Source organism: Tachysurus vachellii, chromosome 17 (genome assembly GCF_030014155.1).
Source record: "Tachysurus vachellii isolate PV-2020 chromosome 17, HZAU_Pvac_v1, whole genome shotgun sequence".
Taxonomy (NCBI): Eukaryota; Metazoa; Chordata; class Actinopteri; order Siluriformes; family Bagridae; genus Tachysurus; species Tachysurus vachellii.
This window is the reverse complement of record NC_083476.1, coordinates 5,455,246-5,471,424: the sequence shown is the minus strand read 5'-3', so window position 1 is coordinate 5,471,424 and position 16,179 is coordinate 5,455,246. Positions and strand designations below refer to the sequence as shown.

General features: G+C 39.5%; 1 protein-coding gene across 2 annotated transcripts in view; it reads right to left on the bottom strand.

The window, feature by feature from the left end:
- whrna (whirlin a) overlaps positions 1-16,179 on the bottom strand; it is a 96,661-nt gene that overhangs the window by 34,167 nt on the left and 46,315 nt on the right. For both annotated transcript variants that reach the window (XM_060890874.1, XM_060890876.1), the window contains exon 3: positions 11,459-11,584. In XM_060890874.1, coding sequence (XP_060746857.1) covers positions 11,459-11,584 — 126 coding nt within the window. The remainder of the gene's footprint in view (positions 1-11,458; positions 11,585-16,179) is intronic.

Sequence of the window (16,179 nt, the reverse complement as noted above, 5' to 3'; positions counted from 1 at the left end):
CTAATGGTCAGAGAAAACAACACCCCCCCCAAACCCCCACCCCCCCAAACTGCTCACCGGGCGCCGCAGCATACATGGCTGCCCACTGCTCCGGGTGTGTGTTCACCGTGTGTGTGTGTGTGTGTGTGTGTTCACTGCTGTGTGTGTGCACTTTGCATGGGTTTATTGCAGAGAACGAATTCTGAGTATGGGTCACCATACTTAGCCGTATGTCACGTCACGTCATTTAATTCATAGCATTCATAGCATAATTTGCATAAGGAAGTCAAATAAGGATATAAAGATAGAACATTATATGCCACTGTATCATCAGTATAAGCCTTTATTTCTGGCTATAAACATTGTGACTTAAAAGACAAAACTGCCCAAATAAGAGATAATAAATATGCATTGTCTGAATGAGATAATTCCCTCTAGAATTTAGCCCTATTGCTCTTTTTCTCTCTGGATCGATTCTTGCCCTGACCTTATATAACCCCTAAAAAACTCAAGAGTATTTACGCAGCCCTTCCAATGATAATGATATTAATGAATGCATAAGGTGTGCTGTCTCATGCGTTCACTCAGGCTTGTTGATGGTGGAGCGGTAGCATGCCGGTGTTATCTTTTGGTTCTTCCTTTTAGTTATAATGTCATACCTAAGGCTGCTGGAGCTGGAACAACTCTCTCTCTCTCTCTCTCTCTCTCTCTCTCTCTTACTATGTTGCTCATCTCACCTTTCTGATCTGCCTGATTCATCCTGATACTTCTTCTGCTTGAAGCTTTCCACACTATGAACTGATTTTTTTGCTGCTGCAAAAAATTTCACATGGATATATACATTTGCATAAATAAACAAACAAATAAATAAATAAACAAACAAAAAAACAAACAAACAAATAAATAATACACTTCAAGCCCAAGTTTCATCTTTGCTTTCATGGATAATCCCACCTGGATACTGTAGATTTGCTGCCTTTAAACTGCTGCTGTAATTATAAAAAGTTTTCTTTGCTCATACTTTAAATGCTTTAAATAAGACCTTCAGTCTGCATGTTCTATCCCTGATTTTTTTTTTTTCTCTTTGACATTTCTACTGAAAAAAAAAAAAATCTGACAGCCTCAGAAGCATGGACTACAAGTGGGTGATTTACATAAGCTGAATGCCGTGTACAGGAAATCAACTCATGCATGCAATAAGCTGACTGTGAATACAAGAAACTTTCAAAGTAAATATTTACACAGTGTTTGGTTTGAAAGCTAGAATTTGTCTAAACTGACCTTTTTTTTGTACTATTTTGTTTTATGCTTCATATTGTATTTGGCAGCCTAAGTGAAAAAAAAAAACGTAATCTCCGTTTCTCAGTCAATTTCTATAACCTAATTATTAGGATGGGGGCCTTAAAGTGCTGGTCTAAAACGCATTACTGAAATACTGCTTCCCATTAATGGTACACCAGAAAACTCTGAACGTGGCCCATATATTGTTTATGTGTTCTGCGGATGCCTGGATATAAATGTGACTATAAAAATCATACACAAATGAGGACCCATGGGAAGTAAGCTACACACAAAATCTCCAAAGCAATAAACAAGCGAACGCATAAATAATGTAATTAGGTTTTAATGAACTAGTATTAAACTAACTTTCCAGGCTGTCCAGCTGTATTTTATATTAATATATAAACCTGGACTGTTGGTCACATGAACTGCGTCCTAAATAATCATTTGCCGTAAGTGTGACGTCCACTGACAACTTTCAGGCAGTCACATTAAGTTTGGCTAATGTATGGGTGAGACAGGAAACCTATATAAATATATGTGATACATAACAGGGTGGTACAAGGTGGGGTGGTATATGGTGTGGATGGGTGGATGGGTTGGTTAGTGAGAGACATCTAGCATTTTAAAACCTTATCTCTGAAAATTTTCATTCGATAAATTTTCATCTGTGATTGTGATATAAGAAATCAGCTGAGTCTTCATATTCCTTTAATGTAAGTTAGGAAAGTGTTCAGGGATCATGTTGAGGTGTAACGTTTTACTAAAGAAAAGAATATACTATCATAGCATGCAAAATGTCAAACATTTCTAAAATATGTTTCCACCAGGATGCAATCTGTGTAACACACTTCCTGTGTGGCCCATGGACTAAACATGAGTGAATCCTGGGACTTTAAATAGACTGACAGATGCACTACTGCAATTTCAGTATTCAGATCACAGTATTCGAGCTGAGCTTCGGTATAATCTAATTTCTCATCAGAATGAATGAAACCATAAAAAGGCTCTTTTCTTTTTTTTGAACAACAGCTTTAGTAATATGAACATTGTGAATTATGAGCCTCTTCCATTAAAATGCTTTACAGTCGCACAGTGAAAAATGCCTTTGTGTATAACCCATTCTCCATTTAACAAAGTTATTGAACTTGATCTGAGCAGTGGTTTAATGTTAAAATCTGGCAGCCTTGCTTTATATAGCAAGGACACATAATATATAATGTTAGAGGTTAATGGCAGGGTGTTTTGGAGACACAAGGTAAAGCTGCACTGATTTCTTAATTCCAGTGTTTATTCATTCCTGAAAACACACTGACTGCCACAAACCATTTCTGCAGACATTCAAACCGCAGCCACTTGTGCCCACAGACCCTCTGCCAGCACCTGTCCACTCCCACAGACATTCTGACACACCTGTCCACTCCCACAGACATTCTGACACACCTGTCCACTCCCACAGACCCTCTGCCAGCACCTGTCCACTCCCACAGACAGTCTGACACACCTGTCCACTCCCACAGACATTCTGACACACCTGTCCACTCCCACAGACATTCTGACACACCTGTCCACTCCCACAGACATTCTGACACACCTGTCCACTCCCACAGACAGTCTGACACACCTGTCCACTCCCACAGACATTCTGACACACCTGTCCACTCCCACAGACAGTCTGACACACCTGTCCACTCCCACAGACATTCTGACACACCTGTCCACTCCCACAGACATTCTGACACACCTGTCCACTCCCACAGACAGTCTGACACACCTGTCCACTCCCACAGACATTCTGACACACCTGTCCACTCCCACAGACATTCTGACACACCTGTCCACTCCCACAGACCCTCTGCCAGCACCTGTCCACTCCCACAGACATTCTGACACACCTGTCCACTCCCACAGACATTCTGACACACCTGTCCACTCCCACAGACATTCTGACACACCTGTCCACTCCCACAGACAGTCTGACACACCTGTCCACTCCCACAGACAGTCTGACACACCTGTCCACTCCCACAGACATTCTGACACACCTGTCCACTCCCACAGACATTCTGACACACCTGTCCACTCCCACAGACATTCTGACACACCTGTCCACTCCCACAGACATTCTGACACACCTGTCCACTCCCACAGACATTCTGACACACCTGTCCACTCCACAGACATTCTGACACACCTGTCCACTCCACAGACATTCTGACACACTTGTCCACTCCACAGACATTCGGACACACCTGTCCACTCCCACAGACTGTCTGACACACCTGTCCACTCCACAGACATTCTGGCCCACATTACAACATGCCTTTCCACGCCACATAGACACTTTGACATGCCTGTATACTTCCACAGACATTCAGACAGCATCTACCCACTACCACAGACATTCTGACACACCTGTCCAATCCCACAGACAGTCTGAGACGCCTTTCCACTGCCACAGACATTCTGACAGCACCTGTCCACTCCCACAGACATTCTCAGATCAACTGTCCACTCCAGATCATGCTGAGAGCACATGTCAACTCCCACAGTCTCACTGACAGCACTTGTCTACTACCACAGACATTCTGAGAGCATTTGTCCACTCCCACAGTCACTCCCAGTGCAACCACCTGATCCCACAGACACCCAGACAGTACTTGCTCACAGCCATAGACACCCTGACAGTCCATCGATTCCCAGAGACACTCTGAAAGTACATGCCTGATCCCATAGGCCCTCTGACCGAGCCCATTCGACATGAACATATACAGATGTTGACAAAACATTTGCAAACCACTGTGGTATAAAAGGAAAACAAACCGTTTTGGATGAGGTGTTAAAGGCAAGTGAGTCTGACTAACATTCTGCCCTGGAGAGCATTATGCTGTTCGACTGTGTACAAGATGCAACATGCATCCAAACATCAATGATCCAAGAGAGCTCCCACTGTGTGACCTCATTATTACATCTCATTAACAGTCTATGGGAGGCATTAGCTATTAAGACCTCTGGCATTTTACAACCAAACATTTCTTGTCTTTTCCTGCAGGAACGAGGGCTGAAAATAAAAGAAGAGGACAGGTAACGCGTTGCAACAAACACCGGTGTGGCCAGTGGAGAACAATGGTCATAATCTTTATTGAGGAGATGAAATCCATCCATCACAGCCATCCCAGATGAGTAAAATAGAGACAGCGGCAGGTTCTTTTAACAACATTTGTACATCATCATCATCGCCTTCAGCGTCATCTCTGATTCTGGTGCAGTGAAAATAATCAGCTTGACAGATTCTTATTTGCTCGGCATACAAAACACAACAGGTGCTATTTCTGGGTCAGCTCAGAAACGTGTATTAGTTAAATGTCTGTTATATTATAGATGTAGATAGATGTAGGCTTAGAGATTTGTCCTTTTCTGAATCAAATGTTATTGAAAATATTCCTTTGTCTGTTCGCAGATAAATCTAATTCGATATGTTGCATAAAGTCGCCTGTATATACCACTCTCTATAGGGCTGTGAGAGCCAGTGTGCAGTGGAAAGCCTTTCTGTCTATTCTGCTGATAGAAATGCGTGTGTAAGAATTGCCTGCTTCTGCTGCACCGATGCCATCACTCAAAATGTCAAGTGTCCTGGATCAGGAGTTTGCTTGCTCATTTCCAGCTCTGTCATGGCCAGAGTTCATGCTGTCCATGCTTCACCCTTTCCTCTATTTATCCCTTATCCATCATTTCTCCATCTCAAGGCTTAGCTGTAGAACCACACCCAAAAGCACCAGAGCTAATTCTAATACTATAAGGCACGCATACTGTATAAGACTGTATTCCTGCTTTCACCTATTAGGCACCAAAGGGCTTGTGTGATGGATTCCTTGTTGTTGTAAATGAAGATTTATATACAGTTGAGGCCAAAATTATTAGCCCCCTTATGAAATTAGACAAAACTCTTGATTTCTCCATGGAAATGACCATTAACAACAAGTGTTTTATAGTGTGTTTGTTTCCAAAATAACAAAGACAAAATCTCCACTAAGTTTGATTAGGATATTTAATTGAAATAGTGAGTTGAAACAAGAAAGGGCAAAAATGAAACGTCCAAAATTATTAGCCCCCGGTCATTAATAGTCAATAGTGAACCCTTTCTGAGCCACAACTGACAACAACCTCTTAGAGTAGTTCTTTACTAGGTTGGCACAGGTTTCCTGAGGGATTTTAGCCCATTCTTCCATTGCAAATTGCTCCAGCTGGTCCAAATTACGTGGTTTCCGAGCATGGACATTCACTTTGAGCACTCGCCACAGATTCTCAATAGGATTGAGGTCTGGGCTCTGTGCGGGCCACTCCAGGACCTTTGTTTTGGTATCCTTCAGGAACTGTTGGACCAATTTCGATGTATGCTTTGGGTCATTGTCTTGTTGGAAGACCCAGCGACGACCTAAGGCTAGACTACGAGCAGATTTCTGCATATTATCCCTCAAAATGTCAACATAATTTTCTTTTTTCATGATGCCATGCACCCGAACAAGGCTCCCTGTGCCTGAAGCTGCAAAACAGCCCCACAGCATGATGCTCCCACCACCATGTTTAACTGTGGGAACTGTGTTCTTAGGGTTGAAGGCCTCACCCTTTCTTCGCCAAACATAAGCAACATCTATGTGCCCAAACAGTTCCAGTTTAGTCTCATCAGACCAAAGCACAGACTCCCAAAACTCATCTTTACCTTTCAAATGTTCACGGGCAAACCTCAGTCTAGCTGTGATGTGCCGCTGTTTGAGTAAAGGGGTTCTTCTGGGACGATGGCCCTGAAGCCCACCACGATGAAGAGCCCTCACAACTGTGTTCCTTGAAACATCAACTCCAGAAGAGGCCAGGTCAGCAACAATCATCTTGGCAGATGTCTGGGGCATCTTGCTGATATCTCTGACTATTTTCCTCTCCAGGGTTCTTGAAATCTTGCGCTTACGACCACGCCCAGGTTTGTTTCTTACAGAATTTGTCTCCTTGTACTTGGCAATGATGCAACGTACGGCGGTTCTAGACACTGTGAAAAGCTTGGAAATGGCAGTATAGCCTTCCCCCTTATCATGAGCCTCCACTATCTTCTTTCTGAGCTCAAGACTGATTTCCTTTGTCTTTGGCATGGTGAGTAAAAGTAGTCTCTCCCAATAATGTGTTCAAGTGCCCTGTTCCTTGGAGTCCTTTAATGCTGATTGAATGCCCAGGTGTTGTTAGGAAGCCAATTGACTGCACAGGTGTGGTTTGAAAGCTGATTGATTAATTAGGTGTGTTTTGAAAGCTGATTGATTAATTGGGTGTGTTTTGAAAGCAAATATTCACAAGGGGCTAATATTTTTGACCACCCCATTTTCACTATATTTGATTATAAAGCAAGCCTAAAAATGTATTTTATATTCCAAAATGTACCAAAAGCTACTAAATAGCACTGGCGAATGTTTGATTATATCAAGTTTTATCAATGCTGCAAACATTGGAAAGATCTTTAGGAAAATGTTCCAAAATTCCTGGGGGGCTAATAATTTTGGCCTCAACTGTATATGTATAATAAATTACAGAAGCAACCACATTCCAGAGAGTTATCTCCCCTTGATTCATTTTGTTTTACCTATCAGAGCAGATTAAATACACCGGTGATTTTTCCTGGCTGCAGAGCAACCTACCTGAGCCAAAATCTACGTATTTAAATCTAGATGATCTAAAATCATTATTCTGTATGTCATTATGAAAAAATGTAAGCCAAAAACAAGCAAAGCACAAAGCAGCAGGATGACTGTATTACTACATGAGCAAACAGGATGTGGTAATAAAACAAAAAACAAACCAAAAGCGTTGTCCCCGAAAATACGGGCTCATCACAGGTTTGTTTTCATACAAATTCCTTTTCCAAACTGTGGACCTAATTAATGCAATTTAGTACATAACATCTGCTTTTTGCGATTATGGATGTATAAAGCCAGCATACCGCTCCTAACGTCCTCAGTAATGTTTAGCTTAATTATGTATTTTTAATATAGTAAATTATGAGCAGCCCAGATGATGAATCATTTCCTATAAAACTGACTTTTTACCTATAAAGAATTATTATAATTACTTTTTTATTCATCTTGGCTTTTTTTCTTCCTTCAAATGATTTATCTGATTTGTCTGATCAGCATAATACAATACAGTATGTCTTTCTTAGACACTGTAAAAATGTGAAAATATGGAGAAAATTGACACGTTTAGTCAGAGGACAATTTATGAGATATTTTGGCCCCTTTGCAATAATTAATTTCATGAATGTACAATAATACACTGAATATTTATTACCGCTATTGAACTTTCCTTCTATTTCCCTTACTGTACATTCGACTTGTCATCTTACAAATGTAATCAATTCCTGAGTGATCATCGCTGCTTCTTCGTACGCTCTCGTGAATAAAAACGTAGTGCCAATTACATAAAAACTCAGTGAGTTTCATTTACTAGCAGGCTTGTGAGCTGTGATGTGTCGTTTACGGTGGCCGGGAAGTGCAAAACAAATGAACAAATCCGAAAACACATTAACAAATCCGAAAACAAATGAACAAATCCGAAAACAAATTAACAAATCCCAAAACACTAACAAATCCGAAAACAAATTAACAAATCCGAAAACACATTAACAAATCCCAAAACAAATTAACAAATCCGAAAACAAATTAACAAATCCGAAAACAAATTAAGAAATCCCAAAACACATTAACAAATCCCAAAACACATTAACAAATCCCAAAACAAATTAACAAATCTGAAAACAAATTAACAAATCCCAAAACAAATGAACAAATCCCAAAACAAATGAACAAATCCCAAAACAAATTAACAAATCCGGAAACACATTAACAAATCCGAAAACACATTAACAAGTCAGACAACCCGGAATAGGTTGGTATAGTTTGTGAATGGAAACTTACCATCATCGGACGAGACACCTTTCATTCAACTGTATATCTTTAATGACAGTTGTCTTGTCCAATGATCGGTAAGTTTCCATTCACAAACTATACCTACCACTTCCGGGTTGTCTGAAACGAAACACATTAACAAACCAGAAAACACATTAACAAACCAGAAAACACATTAACAAACCAGAAAACACATTAACAAACCAGAAAACAAATTAACAAATCAGAAAACACAACGACATTTCAGACAACCCGGAAGAGGTTGGTATAGTTTGTGATTGGACAAGACACCTGTCACTCAAGGTATACATGAAGTTCAACAGTCTGCCTCAGGGAAAAGTTGGAATGGATGGATGGAATGGATTACTGTGGATTAATTCTGTTATTTTCTTGAACGGAGAACTTTATTTAAACGGAGAACTTTACACATTACACATAAGATTCCATACCTGTATATCTTGAGTGACAGGTGTCTTGTCCAATGATCGGTAAGTTTCCATTCAAAAACGATACACTACCGTTTCCGGTTTGTCTGACTTGTCCTTGTGTTTTCGGATTTGTTAATTTGTTTTCGGATTTGTTAATGTGTTTTCGGATTTGTTAATTTGTTTACGGATTTGTTCATTTGTTTTCAGATTTGTTAATTTGTTTTCGGATTTGTTAATGTGTTTTGCACTTCTCGGCCACCGTAGTCGTTTGTGGTTTTCAGACAATACAAGGTACTCTACCATAAGCAAAACCTCGACAGCTCTTGTCATTCGTCTCTCTCTCTCTCTCTCTCTCTCTCTCTCTCTTGCTCAGTCCCAATCCCTCTTTCTCTCTGTCTTCAATCTCTCCCTCTTTCTCCCTCACTAGACTTTAAATGGATTCATTCCAGGAGCACAAATATAACACACAGTCTGATCTTCTGATCGTTTAAATCTAAACGTCTGGCTCCAAAAAAAAAAAAAAAAAAAAAAAACATTATTCCCCCACAAGCTTGAAATTTCCATGAACCTACGTAATGATGAGATTCATCTCAAATCAAAGCACCAAATGGAGAAGCAATGTGCTGTGAAAATGGAATAAAGGCAGGTTGTCTGAGTAAATTATAGAGCATTGTTACTCAGAGGCAGTGCACACACTCATGGCATGACACATATACCAAAAAAGAACAGGAGAGAATGTTTAAAAGATGCAATGCACAATGGACAGAGTTTCTACATCAGTATTAATGGTATAAGTTCCGATATCTATGGTCCATGATACTGCAATGCATTTCTTCATCATGAGATTGAGCCACTTGCCTTTTTATACATTTCTTTAAAATGTATTCTATGCCACTGCATATAAACATGCACGACGGACATAATCCTGATCAACTCGTATGTCTGTCAAAACACCTGCTGATTCTCCGGCTCTGTCACATCATCATCATCAAAACAGAGGAGAGCGCTTACACACTTTTTAAATGGCTTAATGAACATTAAAATCAGCAGAACAGAAGTGAGTGAGTCAATAAGCAATGATTTCCTTATTGATGTTAGCGGGAACAGGGAGAAGTGGAGTGAATTTTTAGAAGAAGCCAAAAGATACACAGTTTTAGACAGAAGCCAATTTATTTGTCACATATACATTACAGGATGGTGAAATTCTTTCTTCACATATCTCAACTTTGGAGGTTGGGGTCAAAGCACATGGTCAGGGATGATACATCACCCCTGGAGCAGAGAGGGTTAAGAACCTTGCTCAAGGGCCTAACAGGTTCAGCTTGGCAGTGCTGGGGCTTGAACAACCCTGAGCCTTAAACCCTGAGCCAATACCAAGGCATCCAAAGATTGTGCCAGCTTCAGTTGTGTTTGGCATCATGAAGATTTCAGGCCTTCAGTGAAAAGAGGCCAACACTGTGTGGATCCTGAGGCATCGAGGAATGAAACAGTTCCTGTTGGATTCGGGCATTCAAAGAGGAGATGCCAACTCCATGTTGTCTTTGAGGACAACAATCTCCTAATCAATACGCAACTGTTGGTCTGTATATGACTGTAGAAAGGACATTATTCATAATAACATTATCCGGTGTTTATAACAGTTTATAATCACACCCTCTAGTGTCACTTAAATGAGGATGAGGTTCCTTTTTGAATCTGGTTCCTCTTAAGGTTCCTTCCTCTTCCATCTAAGGGAGTTTTTCATTACCACATTCACCTCAGTCACCTCAGGCTTGTTCATTAGGAATAAATACAAACACATTTACATATAAGTTTAATATTAATCTTTAACTTTTGTATAATTATTAATCTTTGTATAATATTAAACATTCTGTAATATATTTCTTATGATCAGTAAAGCTTCTTTGAGACAATTTCCATTGTTAAATGTGCTATACAAATATAATTGAATTGAATAAATGTAGAAATACCTTTAAGTGACATTGGTGTGAAATCTTGAATTGTGTTTTTTCAATCTTGGGACAAAGAGCTTTTAAAATGATTGAGATTCAGTTCAGAGAAATCTCTGTATGTATGTGTGAAAAAGTCAGACCATGTGTTTTCCCAGGCTGCCCCTGTTCCACACATGCACATTATTTCTACACAGCAGGTTCTTCAGTCTGTTGAAGAGAATGGCAAGGACTTATCAACATTTTCAGTGCAACTGCAACTCATCTTTCAGGAAGCAGAGGACTCGAAGAATTACAAATTGCCACTTTAAAAACAAATGGAGATAGCAAATGAATCTAAAAACCGGTCGGTCCCAAAAATGAGTGTAAATGTGACATGAAGTTGCATATTTCCAGGTTGAATTCTGAATCATCCTGCAGAGTGTGCGAGGGGCTCACAAGGACATTGAGGATGACTGATGCGAGCGTGACACCAGCTAGACACCTGTTTAGGTCCACACACACACACACACACACACACACACACAAGCTGCACAAACAGCCTGTAACCACACAACGTGTTAGCTTTATCACAGAGGCCTGACAGAGATGCACACGTCAACATAAGATTGCATCAAACAGAGAAGAGAAATGGCAAGGCTGGAAGTTAGGCAGAGAGAAAATGAAAGCTTGAACGAAGGTGGGAGGCAGCGACAGAAATGAGAGATACTGAGAATGTATAGTGAGATATAATGCTGAGAGGCATCAGAAACATGAAACGGTTATACAGTAACAGTGAAGATGTGCAGTTGAGAACTAGTATGGAAGTCGGTGCTGGATCGAGGGAGAGAAGAATTTTTTTTTAATGGTGTGGAGGGAGGACTCGGTGAGGCTTTACCTTCAGCCCTCCACACTCTGCTGCAGAACCTCTGTCCACTCCAGTGATGTAGATCCCCAGAGCGTATTCGGCTCCACCACGGATCATCAGACCCAGAGAACGACCATCATCCAGCACCAGATTGACCTGGGACAGAAAAGAGACACAAACATTACATATATTCCTGAGAATGATTTCAAATACATCTATTAATATGTGTATGTGAGGTTTGCACACACACACACACACACACACACACACACACACACGCACACACACGTCTCCAATTTATCTTTTGCTCTGTTCAAAGGTAGAAGACTGTCAGGCTTCATTTATGTCACTGTTAACTGTCTGAAGGTAGAGAATGGACGCCTTAAAGAGCTTAGATCACTTTTCTAGTAAATAATCTGAGATGTGACAGAAAATCTGATTTTATATTTATCACTGCATATCCTGGCTGATCGAGAATGAAATGGTTCTTCTTATGGTAGCTGCTCCTCAATTATCAGCTCATCCAGATGATTCGTGAAGGTACAGTAAGTAAAACCTGTTTTTACAGACCGCCTTCACTGTAGAGGTTTATCTTCTGGAATTTTCTTGCTACTGTAATAAAAAGTCGACTCTTGTTGCGGTTTAATGGCCAGCCTGTGTTCTTTAGCAGTTTTGCCTTTGTTAGCACAGCATTGTTGAGTATGAATTTCAACAAAAAGTAGCTAAAGGTTAGAAAGAAATTTGTTTACAAATCCTTACCTTACGTGAAAATGTGTCTAGCGTTAAAAACATGCGGTGGCAAAAATGACATTATGACATTTTGCGGAGCAAAACAACATTAATAATGGATTATGAGGCATTTAGAAACTTTACTGATGATAACAGATGCATATTTCTGTTGATCATGATAACTCAGGATTTACCAAGTTTATGTAGTAGTTTTCTACTTGTGTATGTAATTATGATTCTTTCCACTTGAATCCACAGAGCTGACAACAGCAGCCATAGCTAGGCGCTAACCATTTACACTTCCTTTTGTCTGCTTGTTGTAGCGCTTATTCTAAACAGGGTCATGGATTTGAGGCACAAGACAGTGGACACCCTAAACCGGGTTCCAACCAATCACAAGGCACATTCACAAACACACACTCACACTCACACACACTACAGACAATTTAGAGATGGTGTCAGCATACAAAGCATGACTTTTAACTGGGAGAGAAAACCAGAGTACCAGGAAGAAACCTTTAAAAGCACACAAGAACGTATCTCACACACACATGAGTATGAAAATAACAAAAACGTACATAACAGAATATATTTCAGAAGAAGGCAAAGAAATCTGGATCAATAAATGGCAAGGTGGGAAATCTTTGTATAATAGTTCAATCCTTAATTCATTCATTCATTCATTCATTCATTTTCTACCGCTTATCCGAACTACCTCGGGTCACGGGGAGCCTGTGCCGATCTCAGGCGTCATTGGGCATCAAGGCAGGATACACCCTGGACGGAGTGCCAACCCATCGCAGGGCACACACACACACTCATTCACTCACGCACTCACACACTACGGACAATTTTCCAGAGATTAGTTCAATCCTTATACTGATGAAATCATTTCCAGTTCAATTTTTTTTTAAATTACTATATCATGCAGCTGACCCCAGTTTGTCAATGTTTTGGGATACTCAGTAAACCGATGGTACTATGATCAGAATGCCTTAAACAAGAGCTCAAGACAAATTATCTAGTGTGCTTAGCATCACTGGATTGGATGTTTAATTTATAAAATAAATTCATTTCATGATTTGTTTACTGTATAACAGGCATTGTTGCAAATGCATATCAAACTAGAAGCAAAACGAAGAGCAAAAAAACTCCTGCTATTATGCAGCCGAGAAAAAATTGCAGCTTTCCACCTATTAATATTTCTCATCCACCTGACATTCTATTTTAAGGTACTCTAATTCTATTCTATTTTATTTTCACTTTTAAACCTTATCACATTGTATTAAGTTGACTTTACTTTGTACCGTAGTGTATCTGTATGCACAATAAAACATTCTGATCTATGAATAGTTTAATATTTGTTATTGCCAGCCATGTTATGTGAGCTGATGTTCGATAAACTCTTTGCCAACATGCAGAACAGACTCTTGACTTACACTTGACCTGCAGTCAAGAGCCCAAACATTACAGTTATTACCGAAGCACTTTCCAAAAGTCTTGCTGTTTAGTCAGTCAACATTTGGAATACAAAAATAACTCACGAGTCCGGCAGTGCTTTACTAAATCAGACAAGGTCAGACGTTATTAGGACTGCTTTAAAAAAAAAAGGTAGAAAAATGTAGAAAAACTCTCAGTATTCAGTGAATAGTTGAATGTGGTTGAATCAATTGTGCTGACAAATAGCGAGTCCTATAAATAGTGACAGACAAACAGCTACATGCTTATCCAGTCTAGCTGTGTCTACTCTCTTCTAGGGCTGTATTGTGCTTATGGAAACTGTGTAGTTAGGACTTAAAATAATGCTGTAGAAATCATTTAGGCTTAAAAATTAACTTGATAATTAAGCGACAGTAAAAAGCGCCTGGATTTAAAACATCAACATGATGTTTTTTGTTTGTGTGTATGTATGTGTGTGTGTTGCCAAGTACTATCATTTTGTATACCAATTTGGTAGTAGTCTAGGAAATGTGGTACAAATCCAGTATTTTTTTTTTACAGCTTTAAAGAAATCAGCTGTCTATCTGCCTTTGAGTGTGTATGTAACAGTTTGCCCCTGTTTCATCATCCAGCTTTTGATAGAGGTTTAACAGAATACACAGCTATTAGATAATGTACTGTAATACACAGAATATTCAATGGAATACAATGTCATTTGAGGGCAGACGTAAACAGTATATAGTATTACAATACACTGCTGAATTTGTGTACACCTGCTCACTGATGCAGTTACACAATTGGTCAATCTTGTAGCAGCAGCATAATGAATAAATGCATGCGAATAGAGGTCAAGAGCTTCAGGCAACGTTCACATCAAACAACAGAATGGGAGGTGGGGGGTGGGGGACATGTTCATAATGACAATGAGTATTTCAGTATTTCAGAAACTCTCTTGAAATTTTCATGCAAAACATGAATCTCTAGGGTTTATACTGAAAGTTGAAAAAACAAACAGACAAACAAACAAACAAACAAAAAAAAAAACATCTTGTTCTACAGATGTACAGATGTGTACTACATCTTGTTCTACAGATGTTCTATGACTAAAAATGACGAATGACCCAAGTGGTTCGAGTGGACTGGTATGAACAGACATGACATAACTGCTCTTTACAAACGTGGTAAGCAGAAAAGCATCTCAGAAAACACTGCAACTGTAAAGCTAAAGATTGCCTTTTTTTTTTTTTTTTTTTTTTTTTTTACAAAAATCAACAGAGATGCCATGAGTGTACAAAGAGCTCAGAAAAGAGACTCTTTTAATTCACTGGGTAGAGACAATACTCCAGTTTTACATGGCATGTTAATTATTACAATTAAATTAGGAACTCTGTCTTTGTAAAGTGAGCTGTAAGTGTAGCAGATGACGGCTTAGTAAGAAGGACTGTATTATTAGCTTGAGGACTTAAACTAGCGAGATGAAGCAGGAAAAAAGAGCACACAAGCGTTACAATTTCATGACCTTGATTTAGTCACAAGCTCTCTATTTTATATTCTGAAACTCCAAGTCCACTGTTTGTTGTTTTCAATTCATGGGATTTCTTATTAATATGCCACTGAACGTTGCTGGACAATGGTGGATGAGAAAAAGCACTCCTTGCTCTCTTGCCCAGCTCTGGCTGTTATGAGATTTTTTTCTCCTCATAAATGCCATTGTAATTGCACTAGCAGTGTCCCTCGTGATGTCAGAGCAACAAACAACCACTAACATCACACGTGAACCAAATACAGAACCAACCAAAAAATATCTGCTCTGGAATTGCTGAACACGTCATCAACGTATAATTATAAGCATTTTTCAGAGTGAACTTTTCCTATAATTCTAAATATAGCCTTTAATATTAAGCGAAAGTGAACTCACCGAGACCTGTAACACTCACCGTCAAGTGTCCTTGGACTATAAGCAAAACCACTAGCACTCTAGTAAAGGTTAGCGCAAGTCATCCCTGAAAGGTCAATTTGGCACATTGTGTGCATTGTGTCCTTATTTATAATGCCATACATTTAAAAAAAAAAAAAAGTCCTTTCCATAAGTGCTCTTCGTATTTACTTGAACTCTTGGGTCTTACTGGAAAGGTTCTCACAATTAACTTAGAAAATGCTCTGCAAACAGGATGATCAATCAGTCTGTGAAAAGAGAGTGTGAGTGGAGTCGGAACGCTACGACAGACTCTTTTCCTCTGCTCTAATGCACCCACAGTCTCCTAGGCTGTTTGGAAGATTACCAACTGTCGAAAGATTTACAGCCTCACGCATAAGTCGTAAAACTCCCCCTAAAATAATATTTAGCAGATTCTGACTCCCTAATGGAGAGTGAGAGAAAAAAAAAAAAACAGGGTGGAGCAATAAACTTCAGAAAGTCAGATTTAGGAGTCAGAGTCTTTTTTCATCGAAAGCCAAGTTCGGCTGCAAACAATTGAGATTTCCAGGTATGGAAGCGTCTATGAATTTAAATAAAATACAACAACATAACCGTTTCCACCATTTTAAAGTTTAAGGAGAGTATATGAGCGTAGTGATATTAT